Source organism: Aquarana catesbeiana, linkage group LG06 (assembly GCF_042186555.1).
Source record: "Aquarana catesbeiana isolate 2022-GZ linkage group LG06, ASM4218655v1, whole genome shotgun sequence".
NCBI classification, from domain to species: domain Eukaryota; kingdom Metazoa; phylum Chordata; class Amphibia; order Anura; family Ranidae; genus Aquarana; species Aquarana catesbeiana.
In genome coordinates this window covers 71,906,546-71,921,954 of record NC_133329.1, presented here as the reverse complement: position 1 = coordinate 71,921,954, position 15,409 = coordinate 71,906,546, and the positions used below count along the sequence as shown (strand labels likewise).

Below are 15,409 nucleotides of genomic sequence, written 5' to 3'. Positions count from 1 at the left end.
CCTGCTCCTTTTGTACCTCTGCTGCCAGCCTGCTTACTGACCCTGCCTGTCTGATGATCCTGGACTCCCCTCCAGTCTGCTGAGCCAGTCTGCTGAGCTATCCAGGCTGTTCACCTGTCTGCTGATCCATCCAGTCTGCTGGGCCTGTCTGCTGAGCCATCCCGGCTGCTCACCTGTTTGCTGATTCCTCCAGTCTGCTGAGCCATCCACGCTGTTCACCTGTCTGCTGATCATCCAGTCTGCTGGGCCTGTCTGCTGAGCCATCCAGGCTGCTCACCTGTCTGCCTGATCCATCCAGTCTGCTGTCCTGTCTGCTGAGTTGTCCAGTCTGCAGTTCCTGTCTACTGATCCATCCCGTCAGCTGTGCCGGCCATCTGATCCTTCTGCTGTTGATCCTGCCAGGCACTCATACCACTCCGCACTCCTGCACCCCTGTCACCACTACCAGGGGCCCTCGAGTCGGAGGCGTAGGAGAGGCCATCCTCTGCAATTCGGGCTCACCCTTTAGGTACGTAACAGTAGCAAACAGCCATGTCTGAGCCTGAGCAGGGAACCTCTCCTATGCAGGAACTTTGTTTGCACTTAGCAGGCCTGACCCAGGCTGTCAAAAGCCTTCAGGAAGGATACACCCGGTTGGAGGAACGGGTCAAAGTACTGTCTTCCCCCACTGGAATTCAAGGAACCCCTCAAGCCTCTACCTCTTCTACAGGCACCGCATCCTCTCCTACGGTGGTGATGCTTCCGCCCGAACCACGTGTCCCCACACCCAAAAAATTTGCTGGGAAACGTAGCAAATTCAGGGCACTTCGCAATTCCTGTGAACTGTACTTCGCCCTCCAGCCACGTACCTTCTCCTTGGAAGCCACCAAGGTGGGCTTTGTCATCTCTTTACTTTCGGGTGAACCTTAAACCTGGGCCCATCGCCTCCTGGAACTGAAAGCCGATGTGTTGACCAACCTTACCACCTTCTTCAATACCACGACTCAACTGTATGAAGACTCTCAGCTTTCTGCAACTGCCGAAGCCGCACTGCACGCTCTTCAGCAAGGGCGCCGAGCGGCAGAAGATTATGTGGCTGAATTTCGGCGGTGGAGCGCAGACACTGACTGGAATGACACTGCGCTCCATTACCAGTTTCGCATGGGTCTGCCTGACCCTTTGAAGGACGAGCTAGCCCGAGTTGGTGTGCCTCAGACCCTAGACGCATTAATCAATCTTGCCATACAGATTGACCGGCGGCTGAGGGAATGTAGGTCGGAAAAAGCAACTGGATTTTCCCGACCAACCTGGATGTTACCTAGAGTGCCCAGTCACCTGCATCCGGCCCCTACCTCTCAGTCCACTTCTACAACGGACACTTCGGAACCCATGCAGTTGGGGGTGCTTCGCCCTTCTCTTACTATGGAAGAGCGCCAACGCTGCCGGGAAAATAATTTATGTCTCTACTGCGGGGGAACCTGGTCACTATGTCAAGAATTGCCCTACTAAACTTCGTAAGTGTTTCCGAAAATCTCCTGAACATGTGCTTACTGGAAACCAGACCTCTTCTCATCTTACCCTCTCTATCTCTTTGCAGCTTCCAGGAAAGACTCAGTGCCCGCTATTATTGATTCAGGAGCCTTCAGCTGCTTTATGGACAACAAGACATCAGATTCCTCTGCTTCCTAGAACCCAAAGACTGTCCATTCACCTGGCTGATGGGTCCACTATTAAATCTGGGCCGGTTATCCAAGAGACTTTCCCTTTGCCAGTCACCATTGCCGGTGCCCACCACCAACTGCTTCGTATGGACATTATCTCCTCACCTCTGTTTCCTGAAATTCTTGGAATGCCTTGGGCACAGGGGAGGTCACTTTTTCCTCTCCTTATTGCCAGCAATTCTGTGCCTCAAAGGACCCCCATGGGCCCTTTCCTTTGCTATGTCTGGACACTGAAGCTGAGCTATGCCAAACTGTCCCGAAAGCCTACCATGACTTCATTGACGTGTTCAGCAAGAAAGGAGCAGAAACTCTACCTCCCCATCGGGCTTATGATTGCCCTATCGAGCTCCTTCCAGGGGCTGAAATTCCCTTCGGAAGAATCTTCCCGTTAACCGAGTTAGAACAGGTGGCCCTTAAGGACTATATCGATGAAAACTTAAAGAAGGGTTTCATTCGTCCATCCACTTCCCCGGCAGGTGCGGGTAGCTTTTTTGTAGAGAAGAAGGATCACACACTTCGGCCTTGCATAGACTACCGTGAGCTAAATAAAATTACCGTCAAGAACAGGTACCCCCTTCCCTTGGTCCCCGAGTTATTCCAGAGACTGGGAACAGCTACTATCTTTACTAAACTTGATCTTCGAGGAGCCTATAACTTGGACCGCATCAGGGAAGGAGATGAGTGGAAAACTGCGTTCCGCACCCGTTTTGGGCACTTTGAGTACCTAGTAATGCCCTTTGGGTTATGTAACGCTCCTGACACATTCCAGAATTTTATTAACGATGTTTTCCGGGATTATTTAGATCTGTTTGTCATCGTCTACTTAGACGATATTCTAATCTTTTCTTCCTCCCTAGATGCTCATCGCAGACACGTCAGGTGTGTTTTGACACAACTTCGACAGCATGGCCTGTACGCAAAGTCGGAAAAATGTGAATTCGAACAAGAGAGTATACCATTCCTGGGATTAATCATCTCCATAGAAGGTATTAAGATGGATCCGCAGAAGATCGCTGCAATACTTGACTGGCCAGTTCCTGTTGACAAAAAAGGAATCCAGCATTTCGTTGGATTCGCTCATTTCTACCGGAAATTCATTAAGGGGTTTTCTGCCATCATTGCCCCTATTACCCAAATAACCAACCTGGGGGTTCGCTTCCATTGGACCCCAGAAGCTCAAGTTGTCTTTGAATCTCTCAAAGAATTGTTTACATCTGCCTCCGTTCTAAAACACTCTGATTCCGCCCTGCCATTTGTACTTGAGGTAGATGCTTCTGAGATCGCTGTTGGAGCAGAACTCTCCCAACGCCAAGGAGCCAAGGCACTGCTCCACCCGGTAGCCTTCTTCTCCTGCAAACTTTCGACTGCCAAAAGGAATTACGATGTGGGGGATAGGGAACTGCTGGCAATCAAATCTGCACTTGAAGAATGGCGGTACTTACTTGAAGGAGCAACTCACCCATTCTTGATCTTCACTGATCATAAGAACTTAGAGTACTTGAGGTCGGCAAAGAGGTTGAAGCCACAGCAGGCCAGATGGGCGTTGTTTTTCTCCAGGTTCTCTTTTCATGTTACTTACCGGCCAGGCTCTAAGAATACAAAACCTGACGCCCTATCCAGAATGTTTCACAAATCCAAAGAAATGACTTCCCCGATACCATTTGTTTCTCCAGGGAATTTTCTTCTGCTGCAGGAAGATTTGCTCTCCTGGATCAAGCAGGCTACTCTGGGGTGGACGCCCCCCGCTAAATCGGAACTACGAGCAAAAGACAGGTTGTTTTTGGTACAGGGACAAGAATTTTGCACCTGAAAGCATACGAGTCCCTATATTAGAACTCTGTCACGATCACGCACTAGCTGGACATTTTGGCATAACTAAAACCACCGATTTGGTACAACGCACCTTCTGGTGGCCTCAGGTAGGCAGAGACTGCAAGAAGTTTGTGGAATCCTGTGTCACTTGCATTAGGAACAAGAGCAGTAGAGCCAAGGCCTGGGGATTATTGAGACCACTGCCTGTTCCGGATAGACCCTGGAAGATGTTATCCATAGACTTCATTGTAGAGTTACCCCCAGGAAAGGACCATACCACCATCTTTGTGGTGGTAGATCAGTTGTCAAAAATGGCACACTTTATCCCTATGAAAGGCACTCCCTCTGCTTCTGAGACTGCACAGGTATTCATCAGAGAAATCATCAGACTCCATGGAGTACCGGCCAACATTGTCTCAGATCGGGGGGTACAATTTACTTCCCGATTCTGGAGGTCCTTATGCAAAGCTTTAAAGATCGAGCTATCTTTCTCTTCCACTTATCACCCCTAGACAAATGGGCAAACAGAGAGGACCAACCAAACCCTCAAACAATACCTCCACTGCTTTTCTTCATTTACTCAAGATGACTGGATCTCTTTGCTTCCGCTGGCTGAATTCGTCTACAACAATTCTATGCACTCTGCTACAAAACAAACCCCATTTTTTGCCAATTATGGCTTCCATCCATCATTCCTGCCCAGCTTCATCCCAGAATGTCCTGTACCAGCAGTTCATGAAACAATAAATTTTTTTTCTCTCAACAATCAGCTCTTGCAAGAAACTATGGCCAGGACACAGGAACACAATAAAGAAGTTTTTGATAAAAAGAAACGTGGAGAACTGTTACTGGCACCCGGTAATCTAGTTTGGTTGTCTACACTGAACCTGAAGATGGCATGCCCTTCGAAAAAGCTGTGTTCTAAATTCATAGGCCCATTTCCTGTGAAGAGGAAAATCAATGAAGTGAGTTATGAGTTGAAACTTCCTGAGTCACTTAAAATTCATCCTGTTTTCCATGTAACACTATTAAAACCCTCTGTTGCTTATCTCTTTCCTGGTCGAAGCTCTGACCCTCCTGATCCTGTATTAGTAGATGGGGAAGAGGAGGAGAAGAGGTAGAAGCAATAGTGGATTGCAGGAGAAGAAACAATCAAACTCAATTCCTGATCAAATGGAAGGGCTATGGGCCCGAGGAGAATTCATGGGAACCTGAAGAAAACATCCACGCTGAGAGTCTGGTTCAATCCTTCAAAAGGTCCCATCCTGAAAAATTGGCTCGGATGGGCATCCGTAGGCTGCCCCTTGGGGGGGGGGGGCAATGTCATGAAGATCCTGCCAGTAACAGGCAGATTAGACCCATCGGTGCACGATTGCGGGCGTCTATGCGCACGCACACATGCACTCGTTAGTGTCTGGCGGGTTATTTAAACCTGTCTGGCACTTGCATCATTTCTGTTTGCTCTGCAGCTCTGTGTATGTGTTCCCTGAAAACCTGATATCTGCTCCTGTTTTGACCCGGCTTGCTTTGAGACTATTCCTGTTATCTGCCTGTACCTGATCCTTGGCTTGTTTGACGATCCCTCTGCCTGCTCCTTTTGTACCTCTGCTGCCAGCCTGCTTACCGACCCAGCTTGTCTGACGATCCTGGACTCCCATCCGGTCTGCTGAGCCTGTCTGCTGAGCCATCCAGGCTGTTCACCTGTCTGCTGATCCATCCAGTCTGCTGGGCCTGTCTGCTGAGCCATCCAGGCTGCTCACCTGTCTGCCTGATCCATCCAGTCTGCTGTCTTGTCTGCTGAGTTGTCCAGTCTGCAGTTCCTGTCTACTGATCCATCCCGTCAGCTGTGCCGGCCATCTGATCCTTCTGCTGTTGATCCTGCCAGGCACTCATACCACTCCGCACTCCTGTCACCACTAGTCGGAGGCATAGGAGAGGCTGAATCCTTCCAAAAAGTTGTTTGGGCGCTTTCCCACCCCATCATGTTGGACATGTTCATATAGCACTGGGGTTAGGCCCCATCCAACCCTTAAAAGATCCAATGGCAATGCCTCCATAGGCTGCATAGACTTTGGTATTGTATTGTTGAATGATGGAGTGGAGTAGGTCAGTTTAGTATAAGTGAAGGCCAATAGTATGTAGACACTGGGGAAACTAATTATACCCCAATAAAACAAATAAAACGCTCATAAAATCTTACACTGTGGCGTTTCACATTTAGTTTGTTCTATATATCAATAAGCCTTGCCCCATCTCCACATCTTAGAACTGTCATCTTACCTGTGCATATGGCCTCCTCCGTAAACCCCTTGAGGCCAAAGACAGAGGGGAAAGGCATGAAGCCTCCTCTCCAAACCCCTTATACCCACTATACCAGTAATCGCTCTGGGCTCCTTCCTCCTCCACAGCCATCCACAATACCTGGCCTACCCTGGGCCAGTTCCAAGGTCTAGCTGACAAACATTAGGCCTGGGCACTGTCAAATAACCAGGAAAATTATATAATTGGCTGCGGGGGAAGAAGTTGGCTTTTGCAGAGACACTGTCACTTTGCTCTGCATGGCAAGATAACGGTGTCTTTTTTTTTTTTAAAGGGTACATTCACACATTAACATGTGTTAAATTTCGTTAAGGAAGCCAATTCATTATGAATGGGCTGCCAATGTACCACAATGGATAAAAATATTTGCATGACTTTTTTTTTTCAAAACACAACGCTCCACAATGTATGGTATTTATTGGGCTGCTGTGCAACCTGAGATGCATTCTACTGTACAGTGCGTTTTGGTCCATACACTATGAATGACAGCGCAATGCACATAGAGAATGTATGTTGGCATGCATTGTGGCAAAATACTTTATTGTATGCATTTTAGCATGCATTGTTGCAATGCACAAGTGTAATTGGGCCCTCTAATGATCCCAGAAGGAGTTGTAGAAGATATTAGACCTAAGTTCACAGATATGCAGTGCGGGAAACAGCGATCCCTGCGAGTTTCCCGCACCGCATTGCAATCATAGTGTATTTGCAATTCACTTTGAGTGTTGATACAAAGTTAAGGACACTCGAAAAGGATTGTAAACGCAGTGCGGTTTGCCCACACCAGATTACATGGTACAAAAAGACCATGCGATGCGGTTGCAGTACAATTCCAAAAAAGATACTTGCAATTTTTTGGTGCGATTTGAACCCATTCAAAATAATTGGACTCAAATCAAACCACACAGAATCACATGTAAATTGCTCAGGAATGCTATGTGGTTCCTGTGCGATTCACATGCGGGTTATAGCGTGTCCTAATGTTTTGTTACAGACATGCTGATACATTCTTAAAGGGTGGTGGTACACTTGCCTGGTGATAAGATAAGATACTTATTCGTGTAACAGACAGGACACAAGCCTTTACTTTATCATGTAAAAAAATGTTTCAAGTCACTTACGCTTTCTTCTTTGCTTATTGAATAACAGAACAATGATTAAAGCTCCAGTAATTAAGATCAGCGCTACACTGGCCAATACAACATGGAGTTTATACCGTGCCTTTAGATCTGAAAACAAAAGGAAAGTAGAATATGGTTTATTTTTACACTTTATACTCATTACATTTACACTGATATTAAATCCTCCATGATGGAAGGTAAAGCAAATCTTTTTTTATTTTTGTTTCATAAATTCTTATTGAATGAACATACGAAAATCATACAACATTCCATTGTAACATTTGAATGCATTAACGTACAGTGAGAAAGAAAAACATTCTGTTTCTGCAAAATGGGTTCTAGTAATAATTAAGAGTCAATTAATACTTTACAGAGATATACATACTGTATTATTCAGATCTATATTGATTCTGTATTCTAACTTGTAGATGAGGGATTTCAATTTTTCTTACATTAGTAAAGTGATTTTAGAAAATGTCAGTTTATGACTATCTTTAAATAATAATACAAAAATAAAATAAAAATGAAATAACAAAAAAAGGAGCGGGGGGGGGGGGGGGTTAAGTAGAGGAATGGGTTAAGGGGTTCAGTTTGTATCTGAGTTTTCCCTTTTTTTTTCTTTATTCTTTTCTCTCTTCCTCTAATGTCTCGTGTATTCTATTGTTGAGTATTGTTTTCTGTGATTATACAATAGTTGCTTCGTAGGCTGAAGAGGATTTGAATTGTATCCAGTTATACCATGTAGAAGTGAATTTAGATATTTTTTCTTGTGATATGCTTATAAACTGTTCTATTGTAAAAAAAATTCTTCTAAATCTTAAAGCGGAGTTCTGCCAAAAAAAAAAAATATTAAAAGTCAGCAGCTACAAATACTGCAGCTGCTGACTTTTAATATATGGACACTTAATTGTCCAGGGCGCCCGCGATGTCGGGTCACGAAGCCGATCTGTCCCTCAGCCCCCGGGTGCTGCCGCCGCCATCCTCGGTAAGGGAATCAGCAAGTGAAGCGCAAGGCTTCACTTGCTGGTTCCCTACTGCACATGCCCGAGTCACGCTGCGCATCCTTACTGGTCCCTGCTGTCTTCTGGGACCTGTGTGTCTCCCAGAAGACTGCGGGGGGGGGGGGGGAGTAGGCGCCGGACGTGGCATAGGTCACAGCAGTCACCGCGGTGATCTATGTCCAGAAGTGGGAGCAAATACCTGGATTATAGAGTTATCTGCTCCCTCCTCCCCCCTGAAAGGTGCCAAATGTGACACCAGAGGGGGTGAGGATTCCAAAAAGCGGAAGTTCCATTTTTCGGTGGAACTCCGCTTTAATGGCTGAACCCAGTTTTGCAACTTTGAAATGAGTAAGTAAAACTGTACATATAACAACTTAGTGTGTCCAGATGAATTATACCGCAATGGAAGCTTTCATTGGTAATGGCTATTTCCTTCTGTTTTTTTTTTTCCTTCTGTTTTTGTTTTTATCAAAGGAAAACTGGCCTTAAATGGTATACAAAAAAAATCATATTCGGCACAAACATTGATTCACACATATGTGGCTCTACAGAAGAAGACCCACTTCAAAGAAGCTGCATATATGCGTACACTCAGCAGGAAGGGGTTAAAGAAGACTGGAAAACATTGCCTGGCCTTTCAGCGCTGAACTCCCTTTATAAAATATTAGGTGCCTTGCCGTCATCCTGATTCAAGTAAGTGACTCCGAAAGTGCCAAGACCAGAGACAGCTAGGTAGCTACAAGTTTAAAAAATGGATCAGCATTTTTTTCCTTTATATGTTTCTCAGTAAAAATACTGAGGTTGGGGGAGAGTGGATTGTACCAGCTACCAGTATATAGGGAAAAGAATAGCAGTTGTTAATGAAAATCCTTTCAGCATGGTCAGGCTGAGATCGGCTGGCCTGGCTGTGTCTGCACATGTCAGGGGCATAGGCATGCGCATAGGGCGTGCCTAGGCACACCTTAATCATCCTGTGTGGCGCAGATTCCCCCTGTTTAAATCCCTAATTCTTCACCAAAGCCCTCTGATGGGGCTCCTAAAAAATGTTAAAAATACAAAAAATAGAATTGTAAAAAATAATAAAAATGAAAACTACTGACACCATCCACTGCCCTACTGACACCAATCCCTGTCCTAATGACACCGTCTACTGCTCTACTGACACCGTCACTATAAATACATATGCATACACATGTGTATTTGAGCTGTAAGGTACACACCCTAATGCAATAGGCTGTGCACACCTATGGCCAGGGGTGTTCCTAGCTATTAGGAACTCACGATCTGTCTCTCCTCACAGAACAGAACAGGGATTTGTGTGTTTACACACACACGTCCCTGTTCTGCCTCTCGTGCCCATGATCGCTCGTGACCGTCGGCCATGAGCATCGGCACCCCCGCTGTGCAGCGGGCGCCTGCTATCCTGCTTAAAGGAGCCGACGTACAGCTACAACAGCTTGTGGGAACGTGCCGACCTGCTGCAGTATAATGACGGTGGCTGGTTGGCAAGTGGTTAAAGCGATTAAAAGTGGTTAAAAAATGATTTCTACCTGTATTCACAGTGTCTTCCAGTAATCACATGACTCCAGGCTCTTTTCTCTCTCCTCCCCTCCTCCCTGGTTGACATCAGCAGGGGAATCTCGGCCCCGCCCACTGGAGATATCACACAGGGAGAGCTGACAGCCTGGAGTCATCTTATCGCTGAAAGATACTGTTAAAACAGGTAGAAATCTTTTTTTTATATAAAGCACAGGCACTAGGATGCAGCTTTTTATCTGACAGAGGGGATGATAAAAAGATGAGCTAGTGGCTTAACAACCATTTTAACTGTTTCTAATTTTAAAAAATGTATTTTTAAAAAAAAAATTCCTACCAAAAATATACAGACACTGACCTAGAGGGGGCGCCTTTGTGTGGGTCTGGTGTTCCGGGGGATTTCAACACCTCAGCTCCCGGGGAGACTGATATGGCGACTCTTGCACACCAGTATCACTCGGGTTTAACATTTTTTTTTTTTTTTTTAAACAATGGAGGGAGAGGTATCAGAGGGCTTGTTTTCCTTAACGTATTGTGATAAATGAGAAGCTAACGAGGAGACCTCCGCTTCATCAGTAAGAAAGGAGTCATTAAGTTTCCAGTTGTTATTGCGTCGTGGTAAGGAAGACATGGTCAACGTCATTGACACAGGTGTGTGGTCTGAAACAGATGCGGTGCCTATGTGGGTAGATTGTAGGAGAGGGAGATGAAAATGATCTAGGAACATATTGTCTATTCTGGAATAGGACTAGTGTGTTGTGGAAAAATGTGAAAAGTCCTTCTCCTTGGGATGGAGGAGGCGCCAAACATCCATTAATTGAAGGTCCAGAAGCCTTTTTTTGATAAATTTCAGTCGTTTGAAAGAAATGTTGGAGCGGCCTTGGGACGTATCCAATATTGGGTCTAGTGCCATGTTTATGTCTCCCGCTAGAAGGGTAAGACCCTTGGCGAAGTGTGACAATTTAGTAAGGATTTGTGAGAAAAAAGTAGGCTGATTTTGATTTGGACAATACACATTTGCCAAAGTACATTGAGTGTTGCCTAGGAAGCCCCAAAGGAAAAGAAAACGACCATGGTCATCCGCTAACATATCAGATAACCTAAAGGATACATTTCTGCAAAAACCAATGGCTACACCCTTAGCTTTATTGGTGTCCGATAAGCTATAATACCACTGCGGAAAGTGGGGTGAAGTCAATTTAACAGGTGTTGTGTGGGTTAGATGCGCTTCCTGAAGAAAGGCAATAGAGCATGCGGCCTGTTTTAGTTCACAAACTATTTGGTGTCGCTTAGCAGCGACATTAAGACCCCTGACATTGTATGATATAACCTTTAACGTGGCCATTGTTAAAATAAAATGTGTTCCTTCAGCTTATCCTGACATGCATGCCAGCAGGGAGGGGGGAGTGGGGGGGGGGGGGAGGGAAAGAGAATATTCAGAGAGAGAAAGAGAGAAACGAGGAAGAGGATGAACATATGTAGAAATTGCATACATGAATCGTATAACTTGTGGGAAACAAATGATTAACACGCAGAAATCTGCAGTGGTACCATTGGGGAAAGAGAGCGAGAGGCCATCCCAGTCCCTGAACAGGGATTAAATAGGATAGCTTAAGGCCGATCGCACTCGCCAACCCCAGAATGGAGAGGGGGACGGGGTTACGCTGTAGGGAAGGGGTAGTGAGGGAAGTGCGCCCCGACAGCACACGGCCTATAAAAAAAAGAACATATAACTTATGACTATAGGTAAACAATTAGTTCCAGTTAGAAATATAAAGGACATTTATGTAGGACCAGGATTATTTCAACCAATATGTATCCTACCAGGTAACATAAATGTAGACCAAACTGGAGCGTGAACCAAATAACAAAAGAAAAAATAGAACATTGGTCAGATCAATGATGAGTCATCTTTGGCCAAGTATAGTCAAACAAAAGTAGAAAAAACTGCGGCCAAAACCGGACAAAAGTAGAAAAAACCCTGTAGGAGAATGACTGTCTACATTAATGAAATTAGTGTAGATGAAAAATACTCAGTTCAGCCATGGTTTTGTGTAGAACCTGGGAGAGAGGTACGCCTTTTCTTTCAAGGGGGTTTTTCTCCAAAGTGTATCCATTGGACTCGAAAATTTGGGGATTGGATCCTGCCAGCATGGGAGCTCCATGGACGGAAGGTGAAGATCCTGTAAAAAGGTTGAGAGTTCCTCAGGAAATCTTAGTGTATGGGAACGACCATTTTTTGTGGCAATCAGACAAGCTGGGAAACTCCATCTGTATGTGATCCCATCTGAGCGTAGTTGATCAAGGAGCGGTTTTAGGGCTCTACGGCGGTCCAAAGTATCCTTGGAGAGGTCCGGATATATGGTGATAACTGCCCCGTCAAAGTCTATGTTAGGCAAGCCCCGCATCTTCATCATAACAGTGTTAGCATTACGGGGTCTCAATGCACGATGCACACGGTCAAAGCGTAACGGTGCAGTGACAGGGTTGCCCAGGATGGTGTTAAAGATGCCTCTTTTAGATGGTTCAAGGTCATTATCTCCAGTCGCTTCCGGCAGACCTCGAACATGTATATTGTTTCTACGTTACGGTTTTCGAGGTCTTCGAGCTTATACAGAGAGGCCCGATGGGCAAATGCCAGCTGGGTAACAGTGTCCTGTAATTCTTTAATGGCTAGGGCTTGTGTGTCCTGCCGTTGCTCCGTTTCCTCTACTCTGACCAGGATATGTGACATATCAGATCTAACAGCGGTTATTTCTTTTTTAATGGATTTCTCCAAACTGTGAAACATACTTGCAAGTTCTTTTTTGAGACCACTCATTAGTGTAGTCATTTCGGAACCAGCAGGGAGACCCAGGGTCGTCCATAAGGTCCGAACAATATGAGGAGGTCGGAGAGCTCTCCCTCAGAGGCAGCGTAAGATGATGGAGAGGCGCTCGTTCTCGAGGTTCGGGCCTGGTCGCCACATGCGTTGGCTAAGTATTGCTGAATGGAACCCGTGGAAACTGGAATGGACAGTGATCTCTTACTTGATCTTTTACCTGAGGCAGCCCGGAGTTTAGGCATTTTGGCTGGCATAACTGGAACTATACGGCCAATAGCTTCAAGGGGCACCCCCTACTCATATCTGTTCAATGCCATGCATACATCAAAGTAGAGATATCATGCAGAAAGATACTCATGCAGGTAGTATGCAGATAGAAATAAATTCACTTCAGCAGCAACAGAGAGGAGCCAGGAGATTTATCTTGAGTAAAGACTGTAGGAACAGTAGCTTTGCAGAGAATGTATTAGCTTGGAATGAGCTTGAGAGTATTTGGAGCAACAAGATGGCTGCCGGCTTTCAGGCTAATAAAGGAAGTATATGGAGCACCAAGATGGCCGCCGACCTCCAGAAGCAGGCCGAAGCCACGGACTTTCCTGAAAACAGTATCCGGCCTTACCGGCCCGGGACGTCTTTATATAATACGGAATTCGGGGACCGGATGGTACAATAGCGCGGAGACACTATTAAGGGAGCCGGCAGAGGAAATAATAGGCGGCAGCCGCATTACTCACTGTGTCCTTGAGATGTAAAGGACGGAGCGGCAGGCCGCAAGATGGCGTCTGGTTGAGGGGAGCCGTCGGTAAAAGAGGAGATCCTGAGGTGATGTTACTTCTCCACACGAGCCCTGTAGCTGGAGGCGATTTGACTTAGGAGCCAGGACAAAGGTCCCACGTGTCCTCCGATCCGTGAGAGAGGAGGGCGGCGGGCTTCAGGGATTCAGCAGGCCCCAAGATGGCGGTGGGTACACAAGGCTCAGGTCTGGCTGCAGCCCATGTTGTGAAAAATGCAGCAAATCCAGCCAATACCCCACAGCGTCAGTAACAGAGAGGAAGCCAGTCTCTCTTGTCAGAAGAATGCGGCTTGAAAGAGTAAAAATGGGCTAGGATGGCTGTGGATGCTAGTGCTTTGAGTGGAGCTCGGCTTCCACACGTCCTCTCTGCTGCTCGTCCAGACACGCCCCCCCCCGGTTTAACATTTAATGAGATGTAAGTTTGTGAATTAGACCATCTGTTTAACATTTTTTACATACAGTGGGGCAAAAAAGTTACATAGTTACATAGTAGGTGAGGTTGAAAAAAGACACAAGTCCATCAAGTCCAACCTATGTGTGTGATTATGTGTCAGTATTGCATTGTATATCCCTGTATGTTGTGGTCATTCAGGTGCTTACAGTATCTAATAGTTTCTTGAAGCTATCAATGCTCCCCGCTGAGACCACCGCCTGTGGAAGGGAATTCCAGTAAAGAACCCTCTACGTAGTTTAAGATTAAACCTCTTTTCTTCTAATTTTAATGAGTGGCCACGAGTCTTGGTAAACTCTCTTCTGCGAAAAAGTTTTATCCCTATTGAGGGGTCACCAGTACAGTATTTGTAAATTGAAATCATATCCCCTCTCAAGCGTCTCTTCTCCAGAGAGAATAAGTTCAGTGCTCGCAACCTTTCCTCATAACTAAGATCCTCCAGACCCTTTATTAGCTTTGTTGCCCTTCTTTGTACTCGCTCCATTTCCAGTACATCCTTCCTGAGGACTGGTGCCCAGAACTGGACCGCATACTCTAGGTGCGGCCGGACCAGAGTCTTGTAGAGCGGGAGAATTATCGTTTTATCTCTGGAGTTGATCCCCCTTTTAATGCATGCCAATATTCTGTTTGCTTTGTTAGCAGCAGCTTGGCATTGCCTGCCATTGCTGAGCCTATCATCCACTAGGACCCCCAGGTCCTTTTCCATCCTAGATTCCCCCAGAGGTTCTCCCCCCAGTGTATAGATTGCATTCATATTTTTGCCACCCAAATGCATTATTTTACATTTTTCTACATTGAACCTCATTTGCCATGTAGTCGCCCACCCCATTAATTTGTTCAGGTCTTTTTGCAAGGTTTCCACGTCCTGCGGAGAAGTTATTGCCCTGCTTAGCTTAGTATCGTCTGCAAATACAGAGATTGAACTGTTTATCCCATCCTCCAGGTCGTTTATGAACAAATTAAATAGGATTGGTCCCAGCACAGAACCCTGGGGCACCCCACTACCCACCCCTGACCATTCTGAGTACTCCCCATTTATCACCACCCTCTGAACTCGCCCTTGTAGCCAGTTTTCAATCCATGTACTCACCCTATGGTCCATGCCAACAGACCTTATTTTGTACAGTAAACGTTTATGGGGAACTGTGTCAAATGCTTTTGCAAAATCCAGATACACCACGTCTACAGGCCTTCCTTTATCTAGATGGCAACTCACCTCCTCATAGAAGGTTAATAGATTGGTTTGGCAAGAACGATTCTTCATGAATCCATGCTGATTACTGCTAATGATATCGTTCGTATTACTAAAATCCTGTATATAGTCCCTTATCATCCCCTCCAAGAGTTTACATACTATCGATGTTAGGCTAACTGGTCTGTAATTCCCAGGGATGTATTTTGGGCCCTTTTTAAATATAGATAGTAGACTATCTGTAAAAATTAGGAACAACGGTCTGGCAATCACTTGACTGAGTTCCCTAAGTACCCTCGGATGCAAGCCATCTGGTCCCGGTGATTTATTAATGTTAAGTTTCTCAAGTCTAATTTTAATTCCGTCCTCTGTTAACCATGGAGGTGCTTCCTGTGTTGTGTCATGAGGATAAACACTGCAGTTTTAGTCAGCCACCAATTGTGCAAGTTCTCCCACTTAAAAAGATGAAAGAGGCCTGTAATTGTCATCATAGGTATACCTCAACTATGAGAGACAAAATGTGGAAACAAATCCAGACAATCACATTATCTGATTTTTGAAAGAATTTATTTGCAAATTATGGTGGAAAATAAGTATTTGGTCACCTACAAACAAGCAAGATTTCTGGCTCTCACAGGCTCCTCTGTCCTCCACTCATTA

The 15,409-nt window shown here is 45.6% G+C and overlaps 1 protein-coding gene across 1 annotated transcript in view; it reads right to left on the bottom strand.

The window, feature by feature from the left end:
• LOC141147984 (uncharacterized) overlaps nt 1–15,409 on the bottom strand; it is a gene marked incomplete at its 3' end in the record, with an annotated part of 183,235 nt that overhangs the window by 75,766 nt on the left and 92,060 nt on the right. Inside the window, 1 exon segment of the mRNA XM_073635139.1 lies at nt 6,953–7,060. Within this exon segment, the coding sequence (XP_073491240.1) occupies nt 6,953–7,060 (108 nt within the window).